At 39.8% G+C, this 12,569-nt stretch overlaps 1 protein-coding gene across 1 annotated transcript; it reads left to right on the forward strand.

The window, feature by feature from the left end:
- Positions 1-2,587: 2,587 nt before the first annotated feature.
- Positions 2,588-11,469, forward strand: slc25a37 (solute carrier family 25 member 37). Its single transcript, XM_083978750.1, has 4 exons — positions 2,588-2,871; positions 7,623-7,851; positions 8,926-8,982; positions 10,186-11,469. The coding sequence occupies exons 1-4, from the start codon at positions 2,674-2,676 to the stop codon at positions 10,713-10,715; spliced, it is 1,014 nt and encodes a 337-aa protein (XP_083834876.1). The 5' UTR covers positions 2,588-2,673; the 3' UTR covers positions 10,716-11,469.
- Positions 11,470-12,569: the final 1,100 nt, after the last annotated feature.

Consider the following 12,569-nt stretch of genomic DNA (forward strand, 5'->3'; position numbering starts at 1 on the left):
TGGATCTGCTTGATAAGAATACCAACTACTTATCTCTTCAGGCAGTGTGTGATTAATATTTTGTTAATACTATTCAAACGCTCAGAGAGACAAAACAGTGACACATGGGGATTCACAGAAGCATTGTCGGTTCCACATGAAGAGCCAGCCCCTCAGCTGTTCAATGAAATTGCTGAGTTTGGATGAGCGAGTTTCCTTGGCTACCTTCCTCAGGGTATTGAGCTTTTGCCATAGATGCCGGGTGAACTTTTTCACTTGTGTATTTGTGATAACATTTGTAGAGACCAGTGCATTATTTCAGTTACCAGGTTACCAAACACAGTGCAGACACGGTGCAAGCAGTACCTGGTGTGCTGTGAGCGGGTTGTATTAATACTTCATTCACTCTGCACAGTATAGTCTGCTGTGTCCCACATGCAGAGTGGAGTCCTGTGTGGTCTCCAGTGGATGGTATTTGTTGTCCTCATCCATTGCAACTTTCACAGTCAGTTTATTGTTGCACTGAAAGATTGGCACTTGGATAGGATGACATTTCTATTTGGCCACAGTTTATATCATACACCATGGTTGACAACTCACATATTTGTTTCTTCTGTTGTACCAGTTGAATTGAATACACTTAAATGATGACTAGGAATTCCACAATTAATGTTCTAGAAAACATGTTATTAACAATTGTGCAATCAATCATACCTACAGTATGAGTGTGTAATACAGTGACTTGAACGAGTACAGGCTTGTCAGAGTCAGTCATAAAGCTTTGGTGTATACAAGCTTTAACAACATGGCTCCAACAAGTGGCTCAGCAGCCTCCTATAATGCTGAGTCACTGATGTGTCACATTGCTCTACTGACACACCCACAAAGACACTGCAGAATGCCCCGTGTGTCGAGATTATATTTCAGCCAATCGTAGGTGACACAGGATAGTTATTAGATCAAGTTCAGCTGCAATAAAGATAATAGATGTAGTTTATTTCTTAGAATAATATAAATCACAAATCTAATATTTTGCCTCCTGGAAGATACAGTTCACAAATTTGGATCTCCTTTTTTAAGTCTGAAAAGGAGAGTGGATTGACAGAGAATCTAAATGTTTAGTATGTTCAGTCGAATAAGGTGATATCTTAAACACAAACTGGCACCCAGGATGTCAAGGTGAAATTTAAACTTCTGGCACGCAACAAGAGACAGCATGACACAGCCAGAAAAAAACATAAATTATTTAGAATAAGAGATGTAATGAGAAAATGTGAAGACTTTTATTTAGCCTAGTCTAATCGCTGACAGATCTCTAACAGAGCCCGAACCCGAAATTAATTAAAATTAAAAGTTAGCAACATCATGATATACAGGTTCTGTGACAACATACTTCTCATTCAGAAGCTGAAACCAAAGTACCTAGTGCAGCCTTTTGTTATGAGGCCTCTGTGTTTCCTCTAGGCTACTTCTTCTGACTATTACCATGACGTATAGTCTGGATGATGTGTGTGGATTGGCATCTTCAAATTTTCCAATGTTACCAGACAGGTGAGTGGGGCAGTGAGGCTCCTCACAGTCTTTTTCTAAAAATATATTTTTTATGCAATCTATACAGTTAATTTCATGACAGATTAACTGATGAAACCTTCATTCCAGTGAGACAAACATAGTGGCACCAAAAGCTGTTGTGTAGCCTGAGCACCAGTCCCAGGAAGAATTTTGCAGTGCCACCAAGAAGCAGCTGAATGTTTTTTCTATTAATTTGAAATTTAGTATATAAGGCAGTATGGTTTTGTCACTTTATATTTATATTGCACAACATTTCAGAGGGAAATATTGCACTTTTCTGTATGTATCTCATTGTTACTTAGCAATTCTTTGATATCTTAGATTAAGATTCATTAAATAATTCATTCATTATTCATTAAATAATTAGACAATATACAAACAAGTTAAAACTGACTTGACCATAAGTAATTACAACATTAAATAGATATGTATTTATATATCATCAGTATGGATTGAAATGGGCCATTCTGCATTATGAGTAGCCAACTTTTGATATGCAGCCAGAAATTATTTTTTGCTTTTGATACATTTCTGCTCCTATAGCCTACTTCAGTAAAACTTTCCAGGAATTTTACTTGTCACTTGTGTTTTGTTGTTGTTGTTGTTGTTGTTGTTGTTGTTGTTGTTTACCACATTTGCATAAATATCCAAAGAATCTGAAAATGTTTCTTCCAGCTACAGTACAACCACAGTGTGGGGGAAACCACGAGATTGAGATATCCCATAAGAAAGTACATTAGTATTGAACATATGTTGCCTGATAATAAAACCAAACCTACTTATCTTTTCGTGCAGGACTGTGCGATTACACACCACAGTTAAAACCATTCAAAAAAGTGACTACAGTGACAGGGATGCACAGGGACTGACAACAGCAGAGCGGTGAAGTGTCAGAATCTACGGAATCTACCACGGAAACTTCTCATTGGCTGCTCCGAACAAAGAACCCGCCCTAGCTGGAATGTGATTGGTGCACAGGACCGGAGACACGCCCATAGCTGCTTACGTCATTCGGGCGCTGCAACTCCACTAAGTAGTGAAGATGTTGTGGTTGTCCACGCCGCCAACACTTCTCTGAGTGTTATCTTGCACAGAAGACCCACGCTGAGCGCTGCCCCACGCATGGAGTTGACCTCGGACAGTGTGGTGGCAGCACTGGAGATGTCTCAAATCAAAAGCAAAGACGACGACGAGCCTCTTGATATTGACGTTGACTACGAGAGCTTGCCACCTCATGTCTCAGTGGGGACCCACATGACAGCGGGAGCCGTGGCTGGCATCCTGGAGCACACGGTGATGTACCCCGTGGACTCTGTCAAGGTAACGCACCGGCGGCACGCGGCTCAGCGGTGACTCTCACTTGTTTTGCCACCACGGCTCATTCACTAACTGAGCCACACGGCACCGAGCAGCAGTCAGTGCCTGCTATCGGCTGCTAGCAGGCGTTAGCTGTGAAATGTTCAAGCTGTGTCCATCCACGGTTAGCCTCGATGTTAGCTAATTTAAACACGACAACCTGACTCAGACCAGTACAGGCTAGGCTAAATTAAAACCAAACTAAAATTCCATGTGCTGGCTAAACTGAGCACTTAGTACCACTTTTGCTATTTTTTTCCACTTCTTTCTTGATATAACTACTAACTTTGCTAACGTAGCAGCTTACCGACTGTAACCTTAATTGGCCAAGTTACACATTACTTAGCAAGACTGGGGCAAGTTATCGGCGTTGAATCAAAAGATCACGTTTCGATGAATAAAGTCGTCTGCATGTAATCCCAAGGTGTTTACTCACAGACACAGTGTTGTTACACAGTGAAATGAAGTGAGTTATCCAGACTTTGCTTATGACTGACGTAGGGTAAGTGAAGGTCAAGTGCTGCTGTGCTGTAGATGTCAAAACCCCCCTCGAAACTTGAAACTAGTCTTATTTCCACACTCCACGTGTAAGCAGTACCCCTTTCCACTGTCAATAAACTTAATTGTATTGTTATGAAGTATTTAGTGACCATTAATTGATTCACTGGGTTGATATCACATGTCAGCTGCCTGTGTCCCTGCTCACAGGAGAAACATTAGATTATCACCATCACACCTATATGACAACAAAAGAGTTAAAGTTGTTAACCATGGGCATCTGTTTTAGTAGGCTTAACTTTGTCTTTGTTCACCTATAGCAGTCAAAAAAATGTAGTTCAGTATTTACCATAAGCAGCAGCAAAGTGCTTATAGTTATGCAAAAATAAATTAATGGACGAGGTTGTGCTCATCAAAAAGGATGTTATTACCATTACTGTCTGTATGTACAAAATAAATGATAATTCAATATAGAAAGTGAGGGCCTGGGCTTTTTCTCCTTTTTAAGAGAGCAACCAATGCCAACCAAGTGGACACAATAGTTGTTAAATTGATTAGTTGATTAATAATAATACTAATTTAAAAAATCATCAACTAATTATCTGAGAGACAAATGTGAGTTTGGGATTATTGGTTCAGGCTGAACATATCATTTTAGCTCTTCTAGTTTGCAGTGGAAGTTTTTTTTAAATTATCTTTTGATATATTATGAACAATTTAGCAATTTTCAGGACAAATGATGAATTTTTTTTTTAATATAGCTGTGATATAAAGTATCAACAACATTTATTTATCAGTGAGGAACAGTTTATTCCTTTTTGCTTACAGGGAAAAGCAAAGTTAGTGCTGAAGACATTTTGACCAAAAATTCAATTCTAACATGTTGATTGAAACTTAACCTAAGACTGCCCATACCCGTGTGGTTATCAGAGAAGTACTTAGATCCTGATTTAAAATGTTGGAAAGCCAGACCAGCTTCAACAATACAAATAATTGTCAGAAGTCATGTATAGGTTACAGTTTGTACTGCCCACATTTGTTCATTGATGAAGGCCCTCGCAAAATGAAGTTACGTAAATGAATGAAAACGTTTTTTTAGCTTGTTAAATTTTGGCTTGTGTCTGCAAAGCAAATCGCTAACTGTTGGGTTGATTGTGACCCTTGCCCCTGCAATCCTCTTTCTTCTGCTCAGCTGCTGTTTTCTAACAATGAAGTGTTGTTTTGATAATTCGCCATGCTGCTCTATCCTTACAATAATCTTGATATGGCACAGACAACTGCAGAAGTACTGCAAGAAAAGTCATTATATCCTCTTTCCTTCAGTGTCATAGTCTTGACATTTCTCCAGTGAGCCCATTGAGCCTTTATTACACAAACCAGTGTTGCCATTTCCTCTTGAATTTTCTGAGTTTTCACAAGCACACTTCAGCTGTTGTTTTTGTGGTGCCCACTGAGTTTGATCAGTGCGTGTCTGGGGTTGAAACAAACAGCGTTTTGAAATTTCAGTAGAACTAAACTGCTGAAATACTTGATCATGGTTCCTATTTTCCCTATTTATAGACCAATTACATGTACTAGATGGACAAATAGACATGCAACAAATCAGAGACAGACTCTGATGCATTTTTGGTTTCTCTTCAGAGTTTATACTGCATTCATCAAGTGTTCAGACCCTCTCACGTTTTCAGGTTATGGTATTGCAACTTTATGCGAAAAAAAACACCAACTTCAATTTGCACTCGATAACCCATAAGAGATGTATTAACATCGAAAAACTCATTGCTGTAGTCTTGTAAGACACTTTTAATTCTTGAAAATGTGAAATGAGATCTTTGAGATGTTTCTCCCATCTCCACACAGGATCTCAGCCAGAGAGACCATCAGGTTCTTGTTCAATTTTCTTTTCCCTACATTATTTAGTTATTAGCCAGAGAGTCTGCTCCTTACGAAGTCCTAGTTCCTCTTTCATATAATAATTATGGAGGCCACTGTGCTCTTGGGAACCTTAAATGCAGAAAAAAATTTAAGGAAGGAAATCATTTTTGTTTTGTTTTTGTTTTTTTGTAGCTTTTCACAGATCTGTACCTCAACACAGCCCGGTGTCTGAGCTCTACTGGCAGCTTCTTCCACCTTATGCTGCTGTTTTAGTCTGATATGCACTGTTGCATCATGTGAGACCTTATGAAGACAAGTGTGTGACTTTCAAAATCAAGTCCAATCAATTAAATTGACCACAGGTGTGCTCCAGTCAAGTTTGAAAAACATCCAACAGATGATCAGTAACAGTAATGGGAAACACCTGTGCTACATTTCATGTGTCATGTAGCAAAGGGTCTTATGTCAGTGTGATATTTCAGAAATCAATTTTAAATAATATTTAAAAATAATATATTTTCTCTTTGTCACTGTGGAGCGTTCAGTGTAGATAGTTTTTTTTTAAATATAATAATGTCTGGCTCCAGTCTAGCAATGTGTGGAAAAAATGAATGCATTGTAAATTGTTGTTTAGAAAAAATCTTGAGATGAATTCAGTAAGATGTCTGTTTATAATAAGACTTGTTGTATTTACTTTGAATTTCTGAGTTCACTGGGTTGTGGTATTTCAGCCTCCCAGTGAAGAATAAGGCACAGCTCGGACGCGGGGAGTAGCCGGTGTTAATGGGAGGAGGGGGACCTTATCGGTGTTGTGCACATTTGGAATCAGCCTTGTTCAGTGTAGGGTGTGTGTATGCAATTGCTCTTATGTTGTGTTGATTAGTAAACGGCCGTAGCCCTCCAAAGCTGAATTACAAAGATAGGTCACAAGGTAATGTAATGGATGAGGCTGTTCTCTTTTCAGACTGATTCAATGGATAAACTGGTTTCTGCTGTTTGGTTATCTAAGTGGACCGTGATAGTGATGTAAAATTTAGGCAATGCATGTTTATCATGCTGTCCTCAGGCTATACAGTACTGTTATTACCTTTTCCACATTATAACCTTAAATGATAATCTAATCTTCAGTCTTATCCTAAAAATTAGCCCTGAAAGAACTGGACTTAAGTCTCAGCTCTCGTTTTAATTTTCAACTTCCATCTGACAGTTGCTTCTGCCTTTCTGTCATGTCCACATTCAGATTTAAACCTGACATTATGCCAAATTTAAAAATAATAATAAATGATGTCAGCCAATAGTCTTTTTATGGATTAAAACATAAATGTACTATCAACCCCGAACAAGTAGTGATTACTAAATTGTACCTGCTTTAGTCTCTTTTTTCTACTACGATCTACCTGTTAATTTTCACGTTTCTTTTAGTTTGTATGGTTAAACTTTGTGCTGAACTAGTACAATACAATACAATACAATACAATAAAACTTTTTTATCCACCGTCGTGGAAAATTGCCTTTGGCTCACTGTGAGAAAAATACAGTTAAAAAACATAGTTAATAAAAAAATTAAGGAAACAGAACACAATTAAACATAAAATAAATAAATAGGGGGAGGGGGAAAAAAACAGTGTAAAAGGGCTTCAGATGTCTTTTATTATCAGGCATTCAGTGTTTGATAAAAGAGAGCACAGTCTGAGGATACTGTCTGCAGGTTACTTTGTCCCCGGCATAATTGAAGCTTCAGATTAGCTGTCAAAGATCTCATTAAATGTTTGAATATAAAATTCATATTAATGCCTCTTTCTGCAACACAAAAGTGCAAAATGTAGCACTGAATTCAGCCACAAAAACCTAAAGTGTAAACTTTGCCACCAGCTTTTGTGTGCCCCAAGTTCCTAAATCTGTATTAAAAGGAAATGTAATTGATACATTATTGTCAAGCCAAAGGAAGGAAACACAGGGGAACATGGTGAGGAAGATAGACTTGGCCTATCTCCTGAGTCAGCCGCAGATCTCCTCACAAATAAAAAACATGCTTTGTGCCGGCCAGATAACTTGGCATGGTGGAGTAAAACAAAGAGCTTCCACAGCCTCCCACACCAGCCTTGCAAGAGACATATATCACTCAGACGGGATCCCTCTGATGCCAAGAGCACTTACTGTCGGAACAATGTGTCAGCATTAAGGGAAACCATGATTCGGCTTTTACCACGTGCCAACTCTAGAGCACCCACAGTCACATTCATGCAGGGCTGTAACTTCAGAACTCAGGTGCTCTAACTGTTATCAGATCTAATGGAGCAAATTATATGCTGTGATTTAAATGTATGTTTTTGTTTACCCAGACAAGGATGCAGAGCCTTCAGCCAGACCCTAATGCACAGTACAGGAGTGTGTATGAGGCTCTGAAAAGGATCATCCAGACAGAGGGGTTCTTCAGACCACTGAGGGGCCTCAACATCACCATGTTGGGAGCGGGACCTGCACATGCCCTCTACTTTGCCTGCTATGAGCGCGCCAAACGCTCTCTCAGTGATGTCATTCAGAGTGGAGGCAACAGCCATTTAGCCAACGGTATGAGTTCCCACGACTCGACACAAATCACTTGAGGAGGAGTCTAGCTTGGATAAGTCATGTTAATGTCATATCCTGTTTGCAGTCCAAGGACAAAGCTGTCTCCCAAACACAAATAGAAACATGCTAATAGGGAATTTGTGGGTTTAAAGGTAGCGTTTGTAGGATTTTCTTGGAAAAAATAAAATATGGACTTATACAAAAGAAATCCTGCTAAATCATCACCTATGGGCTTCAACTGTGTGGTGGTGACTGTGTCTGCAGAGCTCCCCCTTGTAGTCTGGGTTAGGGAAGTCGCTGTGTTTTCCCCAGCCAATAGGGACTTTAAGCAATGGCAGATTTTGGCACCCGGAAATAAATCTCTCATGACGCTGGTGCTGTAGCCATCAAATCCAAAGAAAGTTGCTGCGGTTGCTGGGGTAGCTGCCAGATCGGAACAGCTGATCACCCACCACGTGACAGGGTTGAGGGTAAATAAACGCCGCTCATGTGAGCTATGGGAAACTGTTGATATTAGATTAGATTATTCATATGTATTGTCATTATGCCAAGTACAGGTACAGATCATAACAAAAATAAATGTGCATATTTTCTATATACTTTATTTCAAAGAATTCAATTAAAAGAAGACATACAATTTGACAATTTAAGCACACATCTTATCAGAGTGTGTGTCGCTAGAACATGTAATGTACATAGAGTGTGTCACTATCAATTGTAGAACACGTTTCATTTCAAAAATACAATGAGAACCATTTAATTTACTCACCTAAACCACGCGTTGTAGTAACTACTGTACGTGAGATAGCTTGTTTCTCTGTAGTAGATGAGCCGTTGCTTAAAGTCCCTAATGACAGAGCGCAGGTAAAGTTGGGCATGCGGCACTATGGGCCTGTATAAAAACTACCACGAAGACAGCTACGCTGTCAAGCCTGGAGAAATGGCGATTACACACTTGACTCTACCTTTAACCTGTGTTTTTCTACCATGTATACATCAAGAAATAAGTGGGTAAAATTCTTTTATGTACAGCCACTGGTTTAGACCTGACAACACCTGTTTATATTTTCACAGGTATGGCAGGTAGTGTGGCCACTGTTCTTCATGATGCAATCATGAACCCAGCTGAAGGTAAGAAAAACAATCTGCATCCAAGGACTGGGTTCAAATGTATGAATGTGAGCATTAAAGCAGATATCAGTGGAATGTTTTTGTTAATATAAGTCCTAAATAGTCCTATTTTCCGTCAGCAATCACTTACATGAAGTATTTCAGCCTAAACACGAGTCTCTCCGTCACTCTGCTCTGCTGTAACCCGAGGAGAAAATTTTCCTTGTGGGATACAAGTGTTATCCAATGAGGAGAGAGAACGGCATGAAGGGCTGTGTGTGCAGCCAAGGGATGCGCGTGAATGTGGTGACGTAGCACGAGGACCAATTGATGCCTGACAAGGGCGGGGGCTGCTAACTCATGGTGCGTTCAAAGAAACTCGTACTTTGTGTTTTTCCTTCCTGTGAAGTCATACCAGTTCGATCTGGTACGAGTTCACGGGTCGGAAGTTACGAGTGGCCGTTATAGGGAACTTTCACAGACAACAGGATGGTAAAAACACGAGCTACGGGTTACCTGGAACGCTACCAAGTCGTAGTTGTGACTTGAAGCTGTAACTTACGGTTTCAAAAGCCTGCCTTGAACGCAGCATTAGCCGAAACGGCCGTGAAGCTGATATCTGCTTTAATGATTTGTCTCCGTTTAAACCCCGTGATTGACTGGCAACCTGCCCATGTGTAACCCCCCTTTTGGCCAACATTAGCGGTCATGGGATCCATCCAAATATTTATCTAAAGCCTGATATACTTTATTCTTCTGGGACATACAGTATTACTCCATTGTTGTCAAAAACATCAATAATGAGCAATGTGGACAAACACTGTAGTTTATGGTGGTACCAAATGAGAATCAATCCACCGCAGGAAATAAGGCCCAACAAATGCAGTTCTTACTGCTTTTTAAGCAAAGTTAGTAAAGTGTGGAAAGTAATTTACCATTAAGAACAAAAGGTCAATCTTTCCTTTTTGAAATGGCAGATATTGATGCTGTTCTTGGACTGCACAGGTCTGCACAATATTATTAATGACATTGACACATGCCAGTCAGATAAACCATGATCATTTCAAAATCCTTTGTCTACCTGTAGAGATAAGTTGTCCACTTTCATCCTCTTCTTGTTTCACATGTGTCTTTTTATCAGTTATAATGAGTATAATTGATAAAATATAAAATGCTTACAATAAAACACGCTAACGTGGATCTCTGTTTCCTTTCATGACCCAGTGGTGAAGCAGAGGATGCAAATGTACAACTCTCCATATCGAGGACTTTTGGACTGTGTCCGAACAATAACGCGCACTGAGGGCATTGGAGCGTTCTACCGCAGCTACAGCACGCAACTGACCATGAACATCCCCTTCCAGGCCGTTCACTTCATCACCTATGAACTGATGCAGGAACGTTTAAACCCTCACAGACATTACCATCCCGGCACCCACATAGTGTCGGGGGCAATAGCGGGAGCCGTTTCCGCAGCAATAACCACTCCACTTGACGTATGTAAAACGCTGCTCAACACACAAGAGAATGTAGCGCTCAACTCCATGAACATCAGCGGCCACTTAACAGGAATGGCTAACGCCTTCAGGACGGTGTACCGGCTTGGTGGTCCGGCAGCCTTCTTCAAAGGGGTCCAAGCAAGGATTATATACCAGATGCCCTCGACCGCCATTGCCTGGTCAGTGTACGAGTTCTTTAAGTACTTCCTGACAAAGCAGCAGCTGGAACAAGCGGCAGGACCTGGACAGCTGTAATGGAGAACGTGTCCACACCTAAACTGACGTTAAAAAAAAAAAAAAAAAAAAAGCTCCAACTGCAAGGTGTGTGAGCTCAACTTGTTTTTCCACTGTTGAGGAAATGTATATCAGTTATTGTCTCACAGGGAAGTGACTGAGGTAAAGGTGAAGCAGTGAGTGGCACTTCTTATTGCTCATTTACTTAAGTCTGTGTGTTTCTTTGGGTGAGGATGATGTTGCACAACCAGGATATGCGGAGAGATGACTGTTCCTGGAAGAACAGATATATATATATATATATATATATATATATATACAGTATATCTATATCTATATATAATGCCATCTCCCACTGCACAAACATCACCATCAACCACAACGCTCCACAATCTTTTCTACATGTGCTCAATGTGTAATTAAGTTGTCTTGAATAATGTTTATAGTTCTTAATATTGGAACTTTTTATTTATTTTGTTAGCTTTCTGCTGCCTGTATTTTATGGATGCGGAAGAAACACAATGGTGGTTGTTTGTTTTATTTCATGGTGTATTTATAAAGAACCATTACAACACATTCCTTATTTCCACTCCCCAGCGGACAGGACAGCTGCGCTCTCCAAGTGCCTCAAATATTAATCACTGCTTCACCTTTTTATTTTTGTTACATCATACTAGCTTACAGTCGTTTAAAGATCGAATCTTACTGAGACTCTTTGTCACAATCGGTCACATTGGTCAAATCACAACATGCTCAGCTGGATGGTGTTCTGTTTTTTTTTTTTAATTGTTATCTCTATCTCTTCAATGGTCAGAAGCCAGTCTACAGTAGTTATGTTGTTAGTGTTTTTGCATGAAGTGCAAAATACCAAGTTTTCCCTGTGAGAGACACTGTCTCATCATGGTGTGTTGGCCGTAACGGTCTAGTTGTTTGCCTTGTTGAAGCGCAGTACTACAACACTCCTGAATCACGCACAATAACTTGTTGCTGAAACAAGGCAGCTTGTTTGTATCTATTCTCAAACATGACTAGCTATACAGTATATAGAGATATATGTATATGTATATGTATATGTATATGTATATGTATATGAGGGCAACTATTTCTGAGAAACGTATGCATCTCCAAAGGTGGATCAAATAAGTCTGTTACTTGAGATGATGGCCAGGTCCCAACCTCTGTGTGCTTTTATACTGGTGCGATGTTTATATTTGTCATACTGACCTTTGACCTTTACTTGCACAGAATAAGTTGGTCTGAAACATGAAGTGCACACCTTCTGTTATCCAGAATGTAACACCGTGACTTATATTTTGCCTTGAAACTGACCAATTGCGTTGGGTGCTTGTCGTTACCATGAGAGCAGCAGCAAAAGTCTGATCAGATCAGCTGGTGAGCAGGCCATGCTGTTTCTTTTATTGTCACTTGTCCTGTTGTAGTTACACATTTCCTGTGTGCTCACTGCTCTCTCCAGCCTATTGTCTATTTTTGATTCAGTCGTCGAGACATTCCTCCAGATATTGATGTAATCCAGCGAGCAGCCAGATTTATTTGTTTTAATTATGGACGTTTTTTTCTTACTCTGGAAAAGTGCATGGAGTTCATCAGATTCCTGTGGTCTCATGAACCCTTTGGCAACAAATCCTTCATGCTTGTACAGTTGGGTAATTATTAATATACCAAAGACACTCATTGTAGTCTATGCATCTTACTTTGATCCTTGAATTATGATGCCGTGCGCCTGTCTGCCGCGAGTTGTCGTTGAATCCTTCCTCCATATAGCTTCCATTCAGTAGAGTGAAATTGAAATCACTTGAATTCATTAACCTTGAGATGCTTCTTGTTTTCTGTCTTTTCTGTCAGAGCGTTTCCATT

This window comes from Trachurus trachurus (assembly GCF_905171665.1).
Source record: "Trachurus trachurus genome assembly, chromosome: 9".
NCBI classification, from domain to species: domain Eukaryota; kingdom Metazoa; phylum Chordata; class Actinopteri; order Carangiformes; family Carangidae; genus Trachurus; species Trachurus trachurus.

Excerpts from the sequence above, each read along its gene's own strand:
- slc25a37 (XM_083978750.1), top strand. The coding sequence starts at position 2,674 with ATGGAGTTGACCTCGGACAGTGTGGTGGCAGCACTGGAGATGTCTCAA. Across the intron at positions 2,872-7,622 it reads ACCCCGTGGACTCTGTCAAG|ACAAGGATGCAGAGCCTTCA; the intron begins GTAACGCACCGG and ends TTGTTTACCCAG. Across the intron at positions 8,983-10,185 it reads AATCATGAACCCAGCTGAAG|TGGTGAAGCAGAGGATGCAA; the intron begins GTAAGAAAAACA and ends TTCATGACCCAG.